Source organism: Lepisma saccharinum, chromosome 2, assembly GCF_977018435.1.
Source record: "Lepisma saccharinum chromosome 2, izLepSacc3.1, whole genome shotgun sequence".
NCBI lineage: Eukaryota > Metazoa > Arthropoda > Insecta > Zygentoma > Lepismatidae > Lepisma > Lepisma saccharinum.
In genome coordinates, this window is record NC_139230.1 from 95143745 (window position 1) to 95168513 (window position 24769).

The 24769-nt window shown below is 37.8% G+C and overlaps 1 protein-coding gene across 4 annotated transcripts in view; it reads left to right on the plus strand.

Moving 5' to 3' along the window:
* Positions 1-24769, plus strand: part of LOC145984101 (EF-hand calcium-binding domain-containing protein 7-like) — a 184667-nt gene that overhangs the window by 58873 nt on the left and 101025 nt on the right. For all 4 annotated transcript variants that reach the window (XM_083117517.1, XM_083117518.1, XM_083117519.1 and 1 more), the window contains exons 6-7: positions 11013-11216; positions 21404-21564. In XM_083117517.1, the coding sequence (XP_082973643.1) occupies positions 11013-11216; positions 21404-21564 (365 nt within the window). The remainder of the gene's footprint in view (positions 1-11012; positions 11217-21403; positions 21565-24769) is intronic.

Consider the following 24769-nt stretch of genomic DNA (forward strand, 5'->3'; position numbering starts at 1 on the left):
GCTTACAATGAAATTTCCATTTTTCCCTGTCCTCTTGAAAGTAAAAAACTTATTGTATTCTTCCCATGGCAACTTCTCGCGTGGTTTGCTTCCACAATCGTCGCTGTCGATATCACTCATAATAATAACGTGGTACTATAAAACAAAGGCGACGCACAAAATTAACGGGCTCACGAGCTTCCACTACCTCCCAAACAAAATACAAATGAGATCGAGAGACCAAAGACGAAGGTATTTATACTTTTTCCTTTAGGAACAAACAACAAAGTTAACGCGCTACACAGTTGCATGGCAACCTTTCTTCTTCTTCTTCTCTGGTAAACACTGTTGCCACGTAAACATTTACCTCAAAACTCCAACAAGAAAAGTAGCGGTAGCGAGGTGATTTTCGCTACAAACTACAAGAATTTTGTAGCGACGCTACAGCTACAGCTACAATTTATAAAATGTAGCGCCGCTACAGCTACAGCTACAAATTTTGTAGCTAGCTACAGTAGCGCCGCTACAAGTAGCGCGCTACTTCCGACCTCTGGTTTCCAGCACCACACCCTCATGACTCTCCTTACAATGAAGAAGACAGCCACCATTCTCTTCTTCACAGATCGGTATTTTTGCACAGACACAGGTATGTTTTCATGGGAACGTCATGATACAGGATGTCTACCAGTGTAGAATGGCAAGAAGTCAACAGGTAGGTCAAGAAATAGTCAAGAAATTTTGCTTGTGTTCAAGAATTTTTGCTATTTTTTACAGTATAATGAATTTACATTGTTATATACCTATACTAGGATTTAGTAAAATTTAATATTTGGAAATCTAATTTGTATTGAGTTATGGTTAAGATTTGTTCACTTTGTTTCTTAAGAATCACGCTCTTTTATGCATGAAGTTTTGCACAAATATTAAATAATGTAGCTATTAACCCATCCAGGATGAAGTTTGAAGCATTAATTTTTACATGCATTAATAACACTACCCAGTATTTTGAAATTTATTTTTTTGCGGCAAGAGGTGTGATAGGTGATCTTAACTAATTTTGGGTCGCTGAACATGAATCCGTTGTCCGTTTCTACGTATCACGTCACGTTTTCTTGCAATAGGTACACCAAAATTAGATATATATTGCATATAATAATAAAAAGTACTGACAAAATTGAATATAAGTTTGGAAATATTTACATAGAAACATAATGATATTTTCAAACAGTCCATGACATATGTATTCCACTATTTTTTTTTGAACGCGGGCCAAATCAACACAAGTTTCATCGATAAAGTGCCAGTACCTGAGGTTGAACCAGGATCTCTTGATTCAGGTAGATGCTGATATACATACATGACATTCATAATTTCTGTGCTCTAGCAACAAAGTGTTAACAAAGAATTCACGAAGAAAGCAATTTATATGTAAAACAACACCAGAATATGCTATTGCAGGGAAAAATTGTACTCAACTTAATGTGAACATTCCTAGATGTCCCCTTGGAATGACCGCTTGGCTGCCCAGCATCTGATTTCTGCATGCTTAGCATCTCTTTTCAAACACCAACAGTAGTTGGCCATCATTGGTACATCCCACCTCCTCTGGTATCTTCTTTCTGCCTCCTTGATGTCTTGGTGAAACCTCTCTCCCATATCTTCACTAACAGCCCCAAGATTTTCCGGGAAGTGATTGAGATGAGAATGAAGGAAGTGCAGTTTCAGGCTCATTCTACACCCCAACTTTTTCATGTGATCCAACATCGTTTTCACTATTGTTTCGTACTTTTCATTCTTTACATTTCCTAGGAACTTCGTCATGACGTTCCTCATTGAAATCCATGCAGCAAGCTCAACGGCATTCATAGTCTATTAAAAGTTTTGGTCTTTCAGAAGCTTTCTAATTTGTGGCCCATCAAAAATGCCTTCCTTGACCTTTGCATCTGATAAATGTGGAAAGTAGCTTGCAATGTACTGAAAACAGGGGCTACTTTTGTCCAAGGCCTTAACAAACTGCTTCATGATTCCCAGTTTGATGTGTAGCGGTGGCAAAATAACTTTTTGTGAGTCAACTAAGACAGTATTTGTAACATTTTTTACACCTGCTGTCAACACTTGTCTCTTGGGCCAGGTAGGTGTAGACCAGTGTTTGTCCCTAGCTCTGCTGTCCCATTCACATAAATGACATGGGAATTTAGTGTAGCCTGCTTGTTGTCCTAATAGAATACCACACACCTTCAAGTCACTACACACATCCCACCTGTGCTCATGATATTTGATTTTTTCCAAAACAGTTTGCATTGTGATGTAATTTTCTTTTAGTGAAATGGAATGTGCCAAAGGTATCGAAGCTAGAATGTTGCCGTTATGAAGTAGTACAGCCTTTAAGCTCCTTTTACGAGGGTCACTATTTATATTTTGAGCCTAACAATGAAAAAACGGGAATTTGGCATTGAAAACTGCTTTATTGTTTTTCGAAGTATTCTCCTTTATGGTCAATACACTTTTGCATTCGTTCGAACCATTTGTCAAAGCAGTTTTTCCAATCTTCTTGAGACACCTCCATAATATGGTTTTTGAACGCATCAACGGCGTCTTCCGCCGACGAAAATCGTTGTCCACACAATTTATTCTTGACATTCAGGAACAAGAAGAAGTCATTGGGTGCCAAATCAGGACTGTACGGCAGATGACCCATCAATTCGATTTTTTGACTGTTCATAAAGTCGGTTGTTAGACGAGATGTGTGACATCTGGCATTGTCTTGATGAAGAATGATCCGACGGCGTTTGTTTGTTTTCCGTATTTGACCGAAGACCTCTGGCAAACAAATTGTTGTGTACCATTCAGAGTTGACCGTTCTATGTTCCTCTAAAGGCACAGTTGCCACATGACCAGTTTTCCCGAAAAAACAGGCGACCATTTGTTTTGATGTGCTTCGAGCGCGAACAACTTTTGTTGGATTGGGTTCATCTTGAAACACCCATACAGTCGACTGCTGTTTACGTTCTGGCTCATAAGCATATATCCATAATTTGTCACCTGTTACAATCTTATATACATCTTTTGAAGCACCACGATTGTATTTATTGAGCATTTGTTTGCACCAATTGACGCGAGCATCTTTTTGAGTTTTTGTCAAATTGTGTGGGATCCAACGAGAACATACCTTTCTCACAGCTAAATGATCATGTAATATTTTATATATGCTGGTGGAACTAATGCCTATGGTTGCCTCAATCTCACAGTATGTCACATGACGATCTTGCAGTATTAGGTTTTGCACAGCATCAATGTTTTCTTGAACAACAACTGATTTTGGACGACCTTCGCGAATCTCGTCGGTGAGCGAATGGCGGCCACGATTAATTTCGTTATACCAGCGTTTCACAGTGGCAAAGGATGGGGCTTCATCGCCAAATGTGAAAGTAAGTTGATCGATGCACTCTTGTCTTGATAATCCACGTCGAAAATCGTAAAAAAATCATCGCACGAAAATGTTCACGAGTTAATTCCATTTTATTGTTGTCGCGCAATCTCCAAGGCAACATAAACAACACAAATGAAGCTATTGACAAAACATTTGAAGTACGTTATGGTCAATAATGCCAGACGATTCCGTGCAAACGTCAAATCGCACCTAACTTCAATCAGTGTTGCCAAGGCTCAAAATATAAATAGTGACCCTCGTAGAGGAATCCACAAGCAGTCTCCAATCTTCCGGCTTGTAATCTTCACTCCCCAGCTGTTCTATCAGTCCTGGAATGTCACGGCAGTAGGTCAGATCATCATCCTTCTTGAAATACTTCCTGAACTCCTTAGCTCTATGTTTATACCAAGAAAAGGTAGTTCCAGGTGCAAGAAGATTTTTTTCTTTCAATCGTGACCCTAGCAGTTCACTTTTTTCCTTCGTGAGACCGAGGTCTCGTATCAGATTACTCAATTCCGCCTAGTTAAAGAATTCTGGGCTTACTGCTTCTGTGGCTGGTGAAAAATCCATATCAACTTGCTCGTTTTAGGAATTTGAGGAAGCTTCAGAGTCGGGTAAACTGGTAGGAGGTGAAGGTATTGGAATTTCTGGTCCATGAAGAATGGGTCTCATCGCTGACTTTAAATTCGGGTACACAATACTGTCCTTATTAAATCCAGCTGTTTTACACAGGCAAAAGTAGCAGTCTCTGATATGATCCTGGCGCTCATGCCAAACCATCCCTATCACGAATGGAAGGGCCTTACGATTCCCATTGCTCCACTGTCATAGGTTTTCAAGGTACGTTTTACAAATTACGTGGGGAGTACACGCCTTGTCCAAGTCTCCTAATTTTACTTTAAAATATGCATAATTTAAACGTTTCACCAATACAGTTATTGGCCTACTCTGCCCCTTCATTATATAACACCCACACACGTAACAAAATGAGTCTGACTTATTCACACATCTTCTAACTCCTGACACACTCGCCATTTTCACAACCAACACCATATACACAACAGGTTAAACTTCCACAACACTCACGATGCAACCGACTGTGACCGGACTAGGCCGCATTAAGAATGGCGGCTACGAGCAAAGTGGCAACAAAAAGCTACATTGGCAACTCCGCATTTCAGGTGGTAACAATCCTAAAAATAGACTCTGATATCTGACGAGTTCAATGGAGGGGACGGTGAGGGGGGTTTGGATTGAACTGGCACAACAATAACAAAGCAAATCGCAGCCACACAAACAACAGCCTATTTGCTGTTATTGCAAATCAGCACCGAGCCGCAATGACACACTTTGAGACAGTAAATGGCAATTAACACGAAAATTAGACGTGATACAAACAAACCAATGACATTTCTGAAATCAGGATACCTTATTTCATTAAAATCACTTATGACATGCTTTGCTGCAAAAATCATGCTGGGTAGTGTAATTAAAGCAAGTCTAAATCTCTTCTCAAAGTACAGCTTCTGTTTTAACCTCAACTGGCCTTATGGTAGGGGGTTTTCATTGAATAAAATATCTATTTACTTAATTTCCAACTATACCTAAGTAGGGGCAATTAAATAAATGTTATGAAAAAAGAAACAAAGGTCAAGAAAAAGTAAAGAAAGGTCAAGAAAAAGTCATGAAAAAGTCCAGAATTTTGGGTTTGTTATTTCGGTATACACCCTGTGATAGTAAAGCCAGATTTGTCACCTGTTAAGATGCTGTTGACATAGCGAGATGTTCCATTTTCAAACTTCTTGAGCATCTCGCTGCACCATGAAATCCTTCATGTCATCTGCTTATCACTTAAGGCATGGGGTACCCATTGAAACTAACCTTTGTCACTTTAAGGTGGTCATGAAAAATGGTATAAATTGCTGTTGCATGAATGTCCAAACCCTCTTCTATTTGGCGATAGATCACACACCTGTTGGACTTGACCATCTTCCTGACAGCAGCAATGTTCTCCCCTGTGACAGACGAGGTTGGGTATCCTGACCTCGGAGCATCTTCCAGGCTGAAATTTCCTGTCTGAAACTACAGATATCACCTGGATATGGTTGCATGATGAGGACAATCATCTCCCAGCACAGGAGCCATATTCTCCAAACACTGCTCAACACTCAACTCACGTGCAAAGTTGCCCGGTATTCAGATTTTGACCAAGATGACATTGCGAGTTCTTTTCACTGTCGCAATTCATGAGCAACAAACACCCAAAGGTCATCCTGCCAGCTACAGTGCAGGTTTGAACATGTCTCAACATGCTTCAACTTGTCACAACGTTCAACCTTCGGCTGCACCATATTGCAAAAATGTTCCTAGTGCTCATTGTATGATATATCTGATGGCCAGGTGAGAGACTGATGGGAAAAAGAACTGTTGCTTAACATGTGTCCCACTTGGAGAGATTTTAAGAACAAAAGGTTAAATTTCCGGGAATAGAAGGAAACCTGCATGACTACATGTGTGAGAAGTGGCAATTTGGGTTTACGTTTTCTACAGAGATGTGTCAATTGAAGGCTCTATCAGCAGAAAAAGGACTTGGGGTTCAATAATTTAATGCAAGTCAGGGTAGATTATCATATCTGTTCAAAGAAACAACCTGAGTTTACGAAGAACAACAACTTTATCCCAGTGACTTCCTGATGTGTTTGAGGATAATATTGTATGTTTCCAATGGTACATGATCAATTTGAAGAAAAATATTCTTATCTTCTGTCACAGACTTCTAATGCATATCAATCAATGCATGTTTATTTTTAAATGCCACCTGACACTAAAAGGGGTGAGAGAAGTGTTGTTGTGCAAACTGGTGTATATGAAATACAAAGAAGCCCAGTGATGATGTGTGTAATGGCTGATGAAAGAAACTTTCACCATATATTATTCTCATGAGAAAAAACTGTCCCTAAAATTTAGTGTCAAAGGAGTTATCATGCAAGCACAAGTGAAATGTTAAATGGATGAGAGCCTCATTAAGGATTGGATCAAGCATATGTGGCAAAACCAATCTGGAGCACTGTTGAAAATGAGAAACATGCTTGTAATGGACAGTCTCTGTGGCCATAGTGCCCCAAAGCTGTGTGTGGTCTAGATACTGAAAATCTTGATTTCCTTCCTTAAAAATCTAGGTGTGTGGCTTATTTGAGAGCAACGGGTACTCAAGTAAATACAATACTTGAAAGACACTCAAATGCCATCCAATCTTCCTTGCACTGTATCCTGCAATATGCATTATCTCTTATCACCTGGATTAACAGCCAGCCAGGATGATAATGATGTTTCTTTTCTTTGTGCTGCCCTCTGTTCTGTTCTCTTTATCTGTGTTCCAGTTTTCGCCCGAGTGTTTGTCTTGAGCACAGCAAACATTTTAGTTCTTAGATGTTTCATTTGTTCCTTCTTCTTGGCAAAGAGTTCAGTGTTGTAAATTTAGTTTCGAATCACAAGTAAATTTATGTGATTGGAATGTTCTCCATATGAAGTGATGAGTGTATCTGTCATGCATTTCATAATGAACAGTATACGGGTACTATATTTACATGATTACAGTCATACCCCATGGGTTCACTATGACTGTTCAATAACAAATTTTTATGTGACCACAGTTATTTATATCTAATAGAAGAAAAGTATATCCTACTCTACTAGATCACAGTTCACATCCAGGTACTGCATTATGAGCACTGCTGCATGTAAACAATGGTATCTACAGTAGATACCACGCTTTACATGAAATTGAATATATGTGACCATGCACAGTTTTACTCCCATCTGCATTGGCATTTTCTCCTCATTCTCCTCATTCTTTTTCGGTGCTACATATTCCAGGTCTATATGGGAATCATATACACTTTCTAACTTGTCCTCATATTCGCTGTGGCCTAAATACTCGGGAAATTGCTGAGACACATTGCATCTCAGTAACCACCGTTTTGCCGCCATCTTTGCTACTTACCATACTTTACACGAAACAACTGGTAGATACCATAACTTAAAACATGTCTAGCTCTGTCATCTGTTGACGAAACGATACAATACGAGTTTGGTTCGACTCAGTTTACGATGGACTACACAGTGCATTTTGTAAGTCAAAAATGATGAAAATGTCATCATGTTTTATGCCTGAGCCCTTCAAATTAATTCAATTCCCTTCTGGGAGAGAAAATCAGCAAGTGTAAATGGGTTCTAGACCATAAAGAACCTTTTTATGTTTAAAGTATTTCAATTCAGTCCAGGAATCTTTTTTCCCCGGATGAATTAAAATACAGTCCAGGAATATTTTTTTCCAGATGAATTTAAATACAGTCCAGGAATCTTTTTTCCAGATGAATTTAAATACAGTCCAGGAACCTTTTCTCTGGATCAATTTAAATATGGTCCAGGACCCTTTTTTCAATGAAACAATACGCAACTTGTACCAAATTTAAATAGTGCAAGGGTCATTACACTTCAGATCGACCAGGGCCTCCAGGTCATAGTTTTGGATTTGGATGAAATTATGCATGATGGTTGAATCAGGTGTGGAACGCTTGTATTCCAAATATTAGGTTCCCTTGGGGAATGGTTCTAGACTTATAGCCTGTGGAAGAAGGTGGTGCGCAACTGAAAATGTGACCCAAATGTGAGAAATGAGCCTTGGAGCTAATTTCAGGACTCAATAACTTTGGAACTATTGATCACAGCCTAGTGATATTTACACACCAAACAAACCTCCAACCAAGGAATATGTGTATTGCATCAAAATAATCTTAGCTTGTTTATGTTATCAAATAAAATACCCCAAAATATGCCTCAAAAAGCCTCACATGTCAAAAAATGCATATTTTGTGTGCCTGCTGTTACAACTGTAATCCACCCAGGAAGGTGGCATTAATTTTTCTAGTAACCTTGATGTGATAACTGCTCAGTATGCACACATTATGTTGTCTCCATATATATCACCCAATCCATATTATATGTAGCTGAATATGCAGGAAATTGAAAAATCACCGGAAAATGACAGATTTTTGACATTGTGTAGAATGAAAGAGACGAGTGATATCCAAGCCAAGTTGCATACACTACATAATCATACCTTCCTCTAATGTGTATCAAAATTTCAACTTGTTATTGCAAGACACTAGTGCACAGTAAAGGTAGACCCTTAAATGCTGATCGGGTATTCAGCGGGAAGTTTAAAATTGCATAGGGTTTCAAATAAAGATTTATATCTCCATAACTACAAATGTTAGAGTTACAAATTATAGCTAGTTTCTTTCAGTACATTCTATACTACACGCCTATTATTGAAGAAAACAATAACAATCTTCACTCACCAAATAGAAGAAGAGGATGACAAAAGTTTCTTTTTTTTTTAACAAAGTTTTAATTTCGTCGGGCACCTACATAGGAAACGCCAGAACATGAGGGTTCAAAACAGTACCTATGTATTGCTGGATATGTATTTCATTTTTGTAGCAAGAATTGCGCACTTACTGATGATACTTTCTTAGAAAAAACCACAATCCCTAAGATGGTGGATTTCAATATGGCTGCTATGTTGTAGTTCTATCATGGAAGGTAGGTGCTGTCACCTTCTTTTAGCTGTGGTACTTATATATTTAATATTCCATTCCTTTTCTGAAATGAAAGTGTGTCCTATGACTTTTAATTCACCCTGTTAATGTGTGTGTGTGTATAAAGAACTGTAAATAATCGTCTACTTCCTTTTAGTGATTTTTTGCGAGGTTGAAGCACAATTTTTAGGTTGTAACAAAAAAAGTGGTCATCTGTTTCAATACATGTTTTTAAACCTTAAACGACGGAACTTGACAAATGTCACATTTGGTTTTTTAGACTTTTGGGGCATAATGCAACACAGGCAATGTTCGGAGATACGTATTTTGAGTGCACAAAGAGCCTTGACACATCCTATTAGTAATTAGTAAAGTTCAATTTGATTCTGAATATATTTTTTGGGGGGATGGGGAAGGAGTGGACGCAATTTCCCCCAAAAAAGAAATACTGCTTTTACATTAGAAATTATATTTTATCTCCGAAAGTATCAGAAGCAAGTGCGCAAATCTTCTGCCCCAAGAGTGAAACACATATTCATCAATATGCAGGTTCTGCTTTAAACCATCACCTTAAGTCCAATATTGCCTACATGGGGGCATCATGAAATTAAAATTTCATAAAAATATAGTTTTATTGAACTTTCATCTTCTTCTACTTTATAAATGAAAATGAAGTTTATTCGACCACAAGAGTATAGTCAAGTGTGTATTGAAGAAAACGAGACATATTTTTTAACTCTAGGTTTCATAGTCTCAGTGATAACAATTTTGTAATTTTGAGGTTCCCATTAAAAAAGCAAGGCTATTACATTAGAAAATATTTTTCTAAGAAACTATCATCTGTAAGTGCACAATTCGGGCAATACATATGTACTGTTTTGAACCCTCATGTCCTGGTGTTACCTAAGGGGGGCCCGACAAAATTAAAATTTTGTAAAACAGAAAATAAGATTTTTTAACTTTCGTCATCCTCTTCTTATATTTGGTGAGTGATTTTTTTTTCTTTTCAATAATAGGCATGTAGCGTAGACTGTACTGAAAAAAACTAGCTATAATTTGTAACACTTAGCATTCGCAGTTACGGAGATAGAAATCTTTATTTGAAACCCTGCACAATTTTAAACTTCCCGCTGAATACTCATTTAAGGGTCTACCTTTACTGTGCACTAGTGTCTTGCAATAACAAGTTGAAATTTTGATACACATTAGAGGAAGGTATGATTATGTAGTGTATGCAACTTATCTTGGATATCACTTGTCCCTTTTGTTCTACCCAATTTCAAAAATCTGCCATTTTCCGGTGATTTTTCAATTTCCTGCATAATCAGCCACATATAATATGGATTGAGTAATATATATGGAGACAACATAATGTGTGCATACTGAGCTCACATCAGGGTTACTAGAAAAATTAATTAATCCTTGGTGGATTACAGTTGTAACAGCAAGCTAACAAGCTATGCATTTTTTGACATGTAAGGGTTTTTTGAGGCATATTTTGTGGTATTTTATTTGCTAACTTAAAAAGCTGCACATGTTCCTTGGTTGGAGGTTGGTTTGGTGTGTAAATATCACTAGGCTGTGATCAATAGTTCCAAAGTTATTGAGTCAAGAAGTTAGCTCTGAGGCTCATTTCTCATATTTGGATCACATTTTCTGTTGTGCACCACCTTCTTCCACAGGCTATAACTCTAGAGCTATTCCTCGGAGGAACCTAATATTTGGAATACAAGCCTTCAAGACTTGACATAATGCCAAAATTTCATCCAAATCCAAAACTATGACCTGGAATTTTTCTCTGAAATTTGTTGATTTGACATGGAATGACCCGTGAGGAGGAGTCCTGTAGCAGGACCCAATAGAACCCATTAAAATTTATGGATTCCTGGACCTTTAACAATCCTGGATGCTTGTACCTTTGTATGGCATAATAACATTTCATAAGATTATATTTGGTATTATTTTTATAACTAATATTGTTGTTTTGTGATATTTTACAGGGTTGCTTTTTCCTGGAAAACGGTGCTGTTATTAGCCATCAATACTTTTTTGAAGTTCCTGAACCTACAACTATATGGCTAACCATTAATCCATCAAATCAAGAGCCATCTTCAGCCGTAACAGATACACTTGTTCTTGTGATAAAGGAATGTGATAGTGGACAGAGGTCAATAATAGGTCTATCTGAATCAAGAGATACATCGGTAAGTTTAAGTCATAGCTTGAAATCAGAAAAATCTAAAATGTAGAACTCTACTTGAATATATATCCATAATAATTATATTACCATCAAAACCATAATGTGTACTCACTGCCATCATTCCACAGCCTATAGAATGTCAGAACATTGATTAATTTGAAAGAAAGACCATGTGGCAAAAATGGATCTCTCCAAATATCAGAAATGAATAATATGTAATCATTACATACAAGGAAATATTAAAAAGTTCCTCGAATGCACCACAAAAAATTATGCAGAGTGGACCATTTAACATTGATAATGCAAAATATCTTGCAAAGAAAGTGTTTCAGAAAGAAATGTTTCAAATAAAAGTTAATTGACTTTAACCTTTAAACCACCGGGCGGGTTTACGGAAGTAACCCCTGTTTCGCCGAGGCTTTTCCACTCGAATTTTAAATTTGTACACTTATTTCGGAAAAATGTTATAACTTGTAGACTATTGGACCAATCTGCTTCGGGTAAGTTTTGTTTTCAAGCTAAGACACCAGGGCATGCAAATGTGTATGATTCAGAATGCCAAAGTGTAAAAGACGGGCTGGGGTGGGCCATGCCCCCCAAATTTCCATGAAAAAATCAAAAAAATCTGGACTTCTCCCCACTCTTTCCCCACTCCTATGGGAAAACTTTAGCTTTCTTTTTATAGTATGGACCTTTCGTAATGAAATGAAAGTTGTTTCATGTTCCTAGCTGGCACACAAAATGTACGCCGGGTGGGTTTGCCGAATGTAACCCCTGATTCGCCGAGGCTTTTCCGTGCGATTTTTAAATTTTATTTCGGAAAAACATTATAACTCGTAGACTATTGGACCAATCTGCTTCAGGTAAGTTTTGTTTTCAAGCTAAGACACCAGGGCATTCAACTGTGTACAATTCAGAATGCCAAAATGAAAAGACGGGTTAATGTGGGCAGTGTCCCCAAATTTCTATGAAAAAATAATAAAAATCTGTACTTCGACCCATCTTTTCCCACTCCTATGGGAAAAGGACGCAAACTTTAGCTTTCTTTTCATAGTATGGACCTTTCGTAATGAAATGAAAGTTGTTTCATGTTCCTAGTTGTCACACATTTACACCGCCGGGCAGGTTTGCCGAATGTAACCCCTGATTCGCCGAGGCTTTTCCGCGTGATATTTAAATTTTATTTCGGAAAAATGTTATAACTCGTAGACTATTGGACCAATCTGCTTTGGGTAAGTTTTGTTTTCAAGCTAAGACACCAAGGCATGCAACTGTGTACAATTCAGAACGCTAAAGTGAAAAAGATGGGCTGGGGTGGGCCGTGGCCCCCAAATTTCCATGAAAAAATAATAAATATCTGGACTTCGCCCCATCTTTCCCAACTCCTATGGGAAAAGGATGCAAACTTTAGCTTTATTTTATAGTAATGGACCTTTCGTATTGAAATGAAAGTTGTTTCATGTTCCTAGCTGGCACACAAAATGTAATCTGCATGTACAGCTCGAAAAACAAGGTTAACAAGGACTCAGAACACGTGACCTGGGCATGTTGAAAGGGGGGAAAAGTGCTCCAACCTTGACAAAAGCTTTTCCCAGAAAGCCTGTTAGTGTTTCCACCACAGTATAAAAGTATCAAGGTGCAAAAAGCGTGGGAATTTTACCTAATTCGTCTTGACACACATATGTGACAACGGCGACAAGAGCCTTATTTTGCGTGACACACATATGTGACAACGGCGGTCTAAAGGTTAAGGGAGAAAGTGAATGTCATTGCATATGCTTAAGTAAGGAGAACATATTCATGGTCATTTAAAGGCCACTCTAATTTTTAAAAAATGGAAATCAAATTTTTGTATTTAAACAACTTTCATAGAAACCATTTTTCAATGCCTATTTTCACAGATACTTGACAAGTAATACATAACAGAAATTCATACTGTTTCAAAAGCATTGAAAAAACAAAAACAAGTAACTTAATTCATTTAGATTATTTTAGTAAATGCTTAAAGTGATGCCCTTCTACCTCAGTGAACTTTCCAATTCTGTGAAGGAAAGACTGGTATGTCCTGAAAAGTGCTTGTTTGTTAGAGTCATTGGTACATTGACATAAACTTGCTCTTTGAGTTAATCCCATAAGAAAAAATTAGCTACCAATGCAGGAATTTCTAAAGGCAGTGAGTGTACTTAGAATATTGAAATGGCACAAATTTGTTGGATACGATGTGAAGGTCCATTACATTGGCCAGCTCAATCTCCTGACCTTACATCCATACAATGTGTTGTTATGACTTTCTGAATAAAGTAACATTTTGTAGATTGGTGCAGGACATACATACATGGGGATTGTAACTGACTGCTTCTAACACTGCAATTTCAGTATCTTCATTGGTAGCAGTTCTTTTGTGGTTCCTTTTTCTTCTTTTGTTTTGGTGGGACACTTCCTTCTTTCATTTACCAACAGGTTCACTCAGCATAGGTGTTCAGTTCCCCAGATTTCTTCAACTTAATTTGTTGCACTGCTTCTTTAGAAAACTGTTTTGTAACATGATAAAATGACAGTTACTTTCCTCTTCATTGGGATGGATACACCTTGGTTCTTTTTTTGGGGGGGAATCTCAGAGAAATATGCACCAGGCAATTCTTCAGTATTGCAGATGGTTTCCTTATAGAAGAACAGGTATTAACCATCAGGATCTACTTTGAGTTGAAAATGGAGCACTGCTCTGTAGAGAAACTATCTGGCATACTGAAGAATTGCATATTTTAAGAGATTGTGTGATTAGCAATCAGTGCCAGTGTGAATAAGTAAACTAAACCTTGACTCGAAGGTCGCTGTAAGTAGAAAGGATGATGGATGGTTGTTGCAACTCAAATTAAAGTAAAACTTCTGTTCACAGAAAGTGGCACACTCATTTGAGTTGAAGTCCAGCTTTGGGTCTGGCAGTACAGCCGAAGTAAGTGTTTGGAAACCAGCAGTGTTGCTTACTATCAAACATTGTAACCACATGCAGGGAATTTTGTGTCTCTCAGACTCAAAGAAAAGGGCTAACGGAAAGATTGCAGCATAAATATTAATTAACAGGACTGTCCACGTCTACATTGAAAGTAATGTAAATGCGAAAAATTTGTGAAAAATATATTTAAAAAACAACACATTTTTGATGTTTGTGAAGAAGTGGTTATAACAATGCATTAGAATGCAAAAGCCCCAGGTTCGAATTTGGCCTGAGCATGGGTGTTCTTTTTGAGTCTCTCTTCATCGTTGTGAGTAGCCAAAAATGGAAGAAAAGCAACACTAAATAATGGGGGAAAAAAAATAATTGAATAAGCAAGGTAGAAATATTGCTGTTGTAATTCCTGAAAATGATGCAAAAAAAAAAACATCTTATGTTTTATTTCGTAAAAAGTGTTATCCTAGCCCGGGAGAAGGCTTGAAGAATATATAAATTCTTTCCCCATCCACTTTGGCAAACATAAACGCAAAGTCGGCACTGAATATGGGATGGGAAAAATAATAGAAATCCGAAGCAAGAAGAGTTTATGTCACAGCCAGGGAGGGGCATGAGAGGAGGTACATCTCCCCCACAAACACACTCACATCAGTCATCCAGGCTATTAACATTAAGTCAATGGTTGTCCTCTCATTTAACTTCAACAGTAAATTGAAATTTTGTAAAATGAAAATTGTCGGCCTTTCATTTTTTACACATGCACATTGGTTTCATAATGGAGCAAAAAAACAGAATTGCGACTCGTAAAATCACTACTGGCTGAATGAATTTCTCCGTAGATTCCAGAATAATGACTCTTCCTTTTGAAATAAATAGTTTAAAAATAATATAATATATGTGCCATTGGTTAATAAGATTCCTCGTCACATAGCAGAATCCACTATGTTGTTGGAAGCTAGAACACGATGATCATTTAGGGTTGGAAACAATCACCTTCCACAAAAGCATGACTTCGCAACATTTTCCTTCATTTTCATGCACAAGCTTGACTTGTATTCTGTCAGCAATGTGCACAGCATACAAACACTATCTGATGAATCGTATGAATGTAATTAGTGAGAAGCGACATAAAAAGTTTCGAGCTGGTCAGGAAAAGATGTAATCTTATGGAGAATTTACCTGAATAGCTTGGTTTCCTCACTGTGGTTTGTGGCCATGTCGGTTGAAGGTCAGCTTTGTGAGATGAAGTACAAGGTTCGATTCCCTTCGCGGCCACTTTTTTTTACCAACGTGTAACACATTAATAATTTCATTGTCTTTGTATTTCAGTGTTTTAAAGTGTGTTGCAAACCACTATGTGCCTTGACCGAGTATCGAACATGGGACCTCCTTATTACAAGTCATTACATCGATTGTAGCGTTATATTTTGTTATTGTTTGTGTGGCAAGATGAAAATAAAAATATTACACCCACAGATCTTCTGACAGTCGAGATAATTTTGAGTGTAAATCGTGTTTTATTTTCTTCTTCGTGTTGCAGCTAAAACTCGCTACTTACAATAATCAATACTAAAAATGCATTGTGAAATACAACTGAAGATGGAACAATATTCTTTGGAAGAAGAGTCACTGGAATTAACTGCAAAAATTGTGAGTTACTATATAGAAATATTGTTTCGTCATTCATATGCTAAGCCTACTTTATGCACAGCAAGGATAATCGGAACTGGACCTACAGTTTAAAATGTGATCCGAACCACATTTTCCTCTATCAGCAATAGAACTTGGGACATTATCTATGTTCCCTTCTCCTCGTGTAAACGTACACACAAACATAATAATAATATTCCTTGGCCTTGTCCTATCTCCCGACTGCCAGTCTCCCTGCCACAATCCTACCTAGAGGTGTGGAGTTCTTCAACTGGTAATGGGGTGACGTGGGGTCAGCATGTCGAACCCTCAAACACAGCTACTATGTGTAGGTAGATATATAGACACAAGTGGGTGTCTGGGTGTATTTTCGGTTCTATATCACAATTTTTTGTATGGAAGTTGTCACATCAAGATATTCTTTCCCCTCTGGTTGCAGGGGGTTTTTAGATGCTAACATTTTAACTAAGGTATTTCAACTCAAACGAGATTTTAGTTTATTACTGTTAAAAAAAAAATCTCGAAGAGAGAATAAAATATTTTAATTTCAAGAGCTAAGATTGTAAATGCAAACTTTCTATATAATGACTTCAGTATCCGAAATTTTCATGTAATGTGACACCGTGGGATCCCATTTCAAATTAGCACATTTGTGGTTTAAACAACTAGCGGGAGGCTGTTGTTATGTGGCACAGTGATATGCATATTGTGTCAACTGCATTACTTTGACTCTATTTTAAATAGTGAAAGCGGAAAGCCATTTCCTATCTGCTGCAAATGTGTGGCCACGCAATCGGACAAATGTAATTTACACACACATATGGAAACTGCATCTCAGGTTATGGCATTTCATTCTTCTACATGAAAAAAAAAATGATCCTACCAGGGTTCGAACTTACGAACAGAGATTATCTGTTCCTTTCACAAAAGTGAAGCACCACGACGCATGTGCTCTATATAGAGACCACGTTGCTCGCAGTTCGGTGCCTGCTTTGAGAGTTTGGTTAATGGACATGTGTCATGTGGTTTGTGTTTATCGGCGGTTATACAGCCTTGGCCGAGCAAAACCACTTGAATTGGGTTTTTGTCCGAGAAAATAACATTTATGGGTCATTCCACGTCAGATCGACCAGGGCCTCCAGGTCATGGTTTTTTGATTTGAATGAAATTTGGCATGAAGGTTCAATCATATCTGGAAGGCTTGTATTCCAAATATTAGGTTCCTCCAAGAAATAGTTCTAGGGTTATAGCCTGTGGAAGAAGGTGGTGTGCAACAGAAAATGTGATCCAAATATGAGAAAGAAGCCTCAGAGCTAACTTCAGGATTCAATAACTTTGGAACTATTGATCACAGCCTAGTGATATTTACACACCAAACAAACTTCTCACCAAGCAACACGTGTATTGCATCAAAATACCCTCAGCTTGTTTACGTTAGCAAATAAAATTCCCCAAAATTAATTTTTGTAGTAACCCTGATGTGAGCTCAGTATGCACACATTATGTCGTCTCCATATATATCACCCAATCCATATTATACGTATGTGGTTGAATATGCAAGAAATTGAAAAATCACCAGAAAATGGTGGATTTTTTAAATGGTGTAGCACAAAAAGGACAAGAGATATCCAAGCCAAGTTGCATACTCTATGTAATTAGACCTTCCTCTAATGTGTGTCAAAATTTCAACTTGTTATTGCAAGGCGCTAGTGCATAGTAAAGGTAGACCCTGTTATTGCAAGGCGCTAGTGCATAGTAAAGGTAGACCCTTAAACGCCCAGCACGTTTTCAGTGGGAAGTTTAAAATTGCACAAGGTTTTCAATGAAGATTTATATATCCGTAACTACGAATGCTAGAGTTACAAATTATAGCTTGTTTCTTTCAGTACAGTCTCAGCTACACACCTATTGTTGAAAAAATCCAATTTGCACTAACTAAATAGAAGAAGAAGATGAAAGTTAATAATCTTATTTTTTCTTAACAAAATTCAATTTCGTCGGGCCCCCACATAGGCAATACTAGGACGTGTGTGTCCAAAACAGTTCCTGCTTTTTGCCTGATATTATCTTTGTCTATCGACAGGTGCATGCCAAATAACATTTTTTTTCATAAAATTTTGATTTCGTATTCCTTTAAATATTGGGAGGTACAGTCAATGGCAAAGATAATAAGAGGCAAATTGTCCATCACTATTTTCATTCTTCTTCTATTCTACAGCTTGCATTGTTTTAAACAATGTAATTCTGTTGATGTGAATAAGATGATGATGTCTGCTTATTGATGTTTTCATTTCAATTTATTATCATTGCATTGTGGAAAACAGATTGGAGGAAAATGGTGATGAATAATTTGCCTACCATTTCTTTTGCTGTTGAGTGTACAATGACAACAACTAGCCTCAACTACAACTTCTATTGGTGTTCTATGCTTTCCCATTCTTTGTATCACACAGTGCCAGATTCCTGATGACTTTATCTATATCATGTGCATCCATATGCAGCCTTTTGGCATGCATGCAGACAAGATCCTTGGCACACTTCAGGTTGGCAGTAATCTTCCAGACACCTCTGCTCTCAATGCCACTCCCTACCTGAGATTATCCTGCACCTCACAATGACTTCTCACTAACTGGTCTGATAAAAAGACTGACACACCAGTAGAAATTTCTCTAACTGTGATCAAGGCACCCCAATTTTAACGTGTTTTATATTGACGGGTCCAAGACAGATGCATTAGCTGGCTGTCTCTTTGTTGTGAACTCGGAGGCACATAATCTTATTTTAAATCCTGTCAATCTTCACACAGAACTTACTGAAATCGATTTTTCTTTATTTTTTTAAAATGACAGCAAAGGTGAAACTTATTGATTGTACACTCAACAGCAAAAGAAATGGTAGGCAAATTATTCATCACCATTTTCCTCCAATCTGTTTTCCACAATGCGATGATCATAAATTGAAATGAAAACATCAATAAGCAGACAACAACATCTTATTCACATCAATAGAATTACATTCTCTAAAACAATGCAGACTGTAGAATAGAAGAAGAATGAAAATAGTGATGGACAATTTGTCTCTTATTATCGTTGCCATTGACTGTACCTCCACATATTTAAAGGAATAAGAAAATCAAAATTTTATGAAAAAAAAAATGTTATTTGGCATGCACCTGTCGATAGACAAAGATAAATGAAAAATGTAGTATGTAGCAGTTGTACATTTCTACAACCATGCAAAGTTGTGTTGAAAATAGGGAAAAATAATATCATTGTAGAAGCAAAGCAAAAATAATATCATTGTAGAAGCAAAGCAGTGTTGTTACAGAAAATCCCTTCTAGCATTGGCTGTATGGATGCTGTATGGACTAAATTGAGGGAAGCATGACAAAAGACCACTCTTTGAAGACATATAATGCTTGTTCCCCAATTTAAAAAATGGAAAATAAGCAACATTTTAGAAAAGCATTATTTTCAGGAAATTTTGAAAATAGGACATTTTCTGCTGGACCCCTAATTATTGGAATGTTGTGAACAAGTTATTTTCTTTTCATTATTACAATGTAAAATATATCAGCAAGAAGCTGTTGTTGAAGAGTAAATGGCCCATTTATAATATCTATCCCATAATGTGGTGATGGAAAACCAACATCTTCAATCTCCGATTGTTAATAATACTAACAATGGATATATTGTTTTGTGATTTGAGTATGTCATTCCAAAAAAGGCAGAGCTGAATTATCATCTGCAGTTTTCAAGAAATGGTGTGTTAATTGCTACCACTTTGGATTAACCGGATCCTTCCGTAATGCCATAATTTGGGTGTTTTCGATTGAAACTGACCATCTGCTAGAGCTACGGTGGTCTAGTCAGTGGGGCATTTAACTGCCACGTGGGAGACCCCAGTTTGATTCCTGGGGTGGGTGATCTAAGGTCAGAATTTTTCTAGCCTTTTACCCACATAAAGCATCTCTGGGGCTAAATTAATGGGTACCTTTGGGTTAAGGTGGCCGAAGCATGGTGCTGATCACATCACCTCCAAAATGACCAAGACGACAATATGTGAGGCCCTACCCCAACATCCCCTAAATATGCCTTGATGGCATGGGGCTATATGCATGGGAAACTTTACCTTTTACCATCTGCTAAAGGTTAAAGGGAAAATACTATTGTTTTTGTGATGGCATTGTGATGTCATAACACAAATACTCTGCTGGGTTTCTGACTCAGTGTGCAATTTTATCAAGGAAAAGTAACAATAAGAAAACTTTATGCACTACGTGATGGTTCACATGAAGTTCTGCCTGACTAATTAGGATTTTTAAAGAGTATGAACAAATTAATCTCTATATCTACAGAAGTTGATATTACCTTAACACTAGCTGTAAAGCATCAATTAGCCTACATCTACATCAGGTTTTTGCAAGATAGGAACCTATTGATTTAAAGATGTAAAATGTGTGTTAGCATAATATGTATTTTCATTTCTGGCTCTTTTTTAATGTTGGCATTGAAGAGATTAGAGTTTATTGCAACCTTCAATACGTTGTCCTTATTTTCAATCTTTTCCTTCACTCATAACATTTACTTCCACTGACATATGGTAGAAAGAGCAACAGAGATACATATTATGGTGGCTAATAATTTTGCTGTGGTGACACATGCAGACCTAGAATGAAATCTCATCAGTGAAAGTGCTGTTTAGAAATGAGTTATGCAAGCAGAAAAAGAGTTTCCTTCCTGGAAAGCCCACACTATAAGGAGTAAGTATTGACTTTGGTTAACATTAGAGATGCTCCGACAAGAAAGTTTTGCTGTTTCCAATTCACTTCTGATGGGGGGGATGGGGGAGAAAACCTGCATAACCCAAATTAGACAATGCCAAGGCATGTTTTTTTTTTAACGACACTAGCAATGATAAACCCATTCTACAGAAGGTGAAAGTTCATATGTTTATTTCATTCATTCATATTTCATCAATGACCCACATGCACACTATTTTATTCAACGTGTCTTTGCTGTATGAAACAAGAGAGCCCCCTCCCACAAAAAAATGAAGCAAGTTTCATACATTAAACAAATCTAATCTCGGTTATAATCCATGGGCATCCTGTGTATAAAATGGCATATAAATGCACAACAGGAAAATTTACCACCTTACTGGCATCAATTTACAATACTTTTTCCAACATACTGCTAATCACATGCTGGGCCAGGACACCTCCTTTTCAGAAAGACATTAACACGAGTTTATCAAAGAACTGAATTTTATCTGCACGTAATTGTACCTAACTTACATAAATGGAATTTAACATGTATCAGCCAGAACTTGCCCATGGCTTACATCTCCAACATTAGGTATGAAGCTACACACTAGACTACTGTAACCAATTATAAACAGTCTTTTCCATTCATGGTAAGTCTTCGTTGTGCCAGTGTCTCTTGAGTGGTAATCTTGTAAGTACATAAGTATGAATAACATTTTTTATTATTCTCTAAATTTCAAATAAGTGTTTCATGTGAGATATCAACCTCAAATTATTAAAGTGAAATGTTCTCAATAATTTTGTTAGCGTTTTGCATTTCTTTCAGGGAAAATTTTACATTTTACAAGACTTTCAACCAGGATTTTATAGGGTGATACCATTCACAAGTGGTTGCCGGTTTAAAGCAAGAACTTCTGAACCACCCTACGAGTGTCAGTTGGTAGAGAAGGATGCTGGAGGTCATCTTATATTGACGAAAGCATTTAGGTAAATTTTCTCTTGATTCGTTTGGTGAAGAGTAATTGCATGAAAGAGTAGCAAGTGTAGCCAGCTTTTCTTTGTTATTGCTTTCATGCTTGAAACTTTCAAACACTTTGTACAGTTGATTGTAATTTGTGGTGAGCCTACTTGTGTCAATTAATAATATAGTAGGATGCCCCAACATTGTCCATCTAAGCTTTGAACATTTTTATGACCAACTAAAAAAATTTTTTTTCCTCTGGGAAATGACTAAAGCTATCACTTGGACAATTTAATTTAAGGGTCAGAAGAAAAAAACCTGCTGCTCCACTTCTGGATATTTGCAATGCTTGCCCACTTCTTGAATGGAGTTGCCTTAAGCTTTTCTTCTTGCTTCCGCCATTACATTTTCCTTCCTCTGCTTCTCTTACATTTGCCTCACCAATATCAAATTTTTGATCTGCAGTGATGTTTCCATTTTTCTGCATGAGTATGCAGGGATCCTGGTTTGAATCCTGGTCTGGTAATGATTGTTCTTTGTGAGTGTCCTTTCATAGATTGCATCATATCATTATTGCCATTAGCCAAAAGTGGCAGAAAAATGAAGTAAAATAAACCTAATGAATGAATCATTTTTCCTGCAAGCAACTTGCAATTTGAAAGCAGCAGTGTAACTCGCCCTCTTTCCCATCTTGTTCTTACTTTCTTCTACTACAAAATAAACAAAGTGGTTACAAAAGTGAAAGGTTTGGAATGCTAAACATAGTGATTGGAGGGAGGCAGTCTTGCATGGATTGGTGACTGATTATATACACAGGACGATATTCCATCTTGGTTCACATAGCAATGAATCACTCATTGTATAGGCATGATGCATTTTGCTCTTAATCCATGCAGTAACAGCTTGAACTTGAATTGTGCTGCACATTATATACGAGACTTATTTTTTTTTTCAGTTTTCTCTATCAAAACCATGTGTATAAAATGGCATGTAAATGCACGACAGGAAAATTTACCACCTTAGTGGCATCAATTTACAATACTTTTTCCAACATACTGCAAGTCACATGCTGGGTCAGGACACCTCCTTTTCAGAAAGACATTAACTTGAGTTTATCAAAGAACTGAATTTTATCTGCATGATACCCCCTCTCCATCTCATGTAAATGTACCTAACTTACATAAATGGAATTTAACATGTATCAGCCAGAACTTGCACATGACTTACATTTCCAACATTTTGCAACATCTTATTTGACCTCCCCGAAAGAATTTTAAGTCCTGAATTCGTAAACTTAGCAACATTGCACTTCGGCTCCAGGTGAGAGTAGCCAACTTTGAGTTGGTCCTTCCACTAGACGAAAAACGCTGTGGTGAGAGGTTTTCAATTTCGCACTTTACATGAACTTAGAAACTATAAACCTCTATTATAATACACAATCAAACAGAACTAATACATTGGAAAAAGAACCTTGAGGAATTTTTACGATTCTGCTTGCTCAACTTGAAATTAGAGGTGTTTGAAACACTGAATACAGTTTTTCTCCACCTGGAGGAAATCACTATCAAGTTTGTGCAGAAAGATGCAAATTTGTGAGGAGTTTATGCGACATTTTATTTACAATACCTTGCATAATATTGAACAGTTCTCAAGAAATAATATTTTTCACGACTTGTCGAAAAAATGTGCTTGCAACACAGGAAGGTGGGAGTCTTCATAAACGTCAACATATTTTAAGGGCATAACATCGTCAAGTTAAGGTAGAGCAGTTGGTTAGACGCTACTATCCTTATTTTTCATCAAGCGTGAAAGGCCGTGGGTTCAAATCCCACCCCATCCAATTTTATATATATATATATATATATATATATATATATATATATAGGATAAAAGGAAGGAGGGCCACAAGGGCTAAATAAAAAGTGAAAGAGGAGAGAGGAAACACTCACCGGACAAAGAAAAAATTCAAATTTTTGTGATGGTATGTCACATCTTCAGGAGTAGAGAGACGTTGTAGTACTTGGTGACAAGAAGGAAGAGTAAGCATGACCTGCAGTGTTGCCAGGTCCCGAAAAGAAAAAAAAGTGTTGACAGTGCCACAAAAAAATATATAGATGGTTCTTTCGCTTGGCTTGTCGAAAACTGTGAGTGGTGGGGGGGGGGTTGCTTGGGGAAAGGTGGTGGTGAGGGTGAGGATAGGGGATGAGGACCATTACTGGGTGGCCTTGTTCAGGCCTGGGGGTGTGGTTGCATTCATGGTCGATATGTAGGCCCTCTCCCATCTTCTACATATTGAGGTGTTGGTGGATTGGAGAAAGGAGTGGACGATCGCTACCTGGAAGCAGTCATTAAAAGGAATATTGTGGTGATTGGTGTGAATGGCAACAGCAAAGTCCAGGTTTTGGGTAGAGGAGCGGTGGTTGTTGATACGGAGGTTCAGGGCTGTGGATGTTTCCCCCAGGTAGAAGGTCCCACAGATGTTGCACGTGAGGATATAAATTAGGTTAGAGCTGTTGCAGGTTCCTTTGGGGTAGAGGGTGAATTTGCCGGTGGCAGTGTGGATCTGAAGGGTGCGGGAAGTGACAAATATGGGGCAGGTTTTGCACCTTGGGGGGTTGCATTTGTGGGCAGGTGTGAGTGGATTGTGAGTAGGTGGATTGTGGTGGACCAGGATGTTTTGGAGATTGGGAGGGCATTTGAAAACAACTCTGGGCTTGTCGGGGAAGATATTTCTGGTGTCAGAATCACTGTGCAGGATGGGAAGGAGGGAACGTAGAGTGTGTCTGATTTTGTTGAGGTGGGGGTGATATTGGGTGACAAGTGGAGGGGGATTGGTGGCAGGTTTCTTGGTGGGAGTGTATGAAGCAGCTCGGGATATTTGTTTAGTGACCAGGGTGGAAGGATATCCACGGTTGGTCAAGGCTTGGTGTAAGCGGAGGTTATAGTTCTGTCGGGAGGTGGGTGAGGTGTTGAGGCATTGACCTCTGATAGCCAGGGGCAACACTGCAGGTCATGCTTACTCTTCCTTCTTGTCACCAAGTACTACAATGTCTCTCTACTCCTGAAGATGTGACATACCATCACGAAAATTTGAATTTTTTCTTTGTCCGGTGAGTGTTTCCTCTCTCCTCTTTCACTTTTTATTTAGCCCTTGTGGCCCTCCTTCCTTTTATCCAATTTTTCCAACTTTGGAATGAATCCTTTTGAGTACAACTCACTTCAACTGAACCG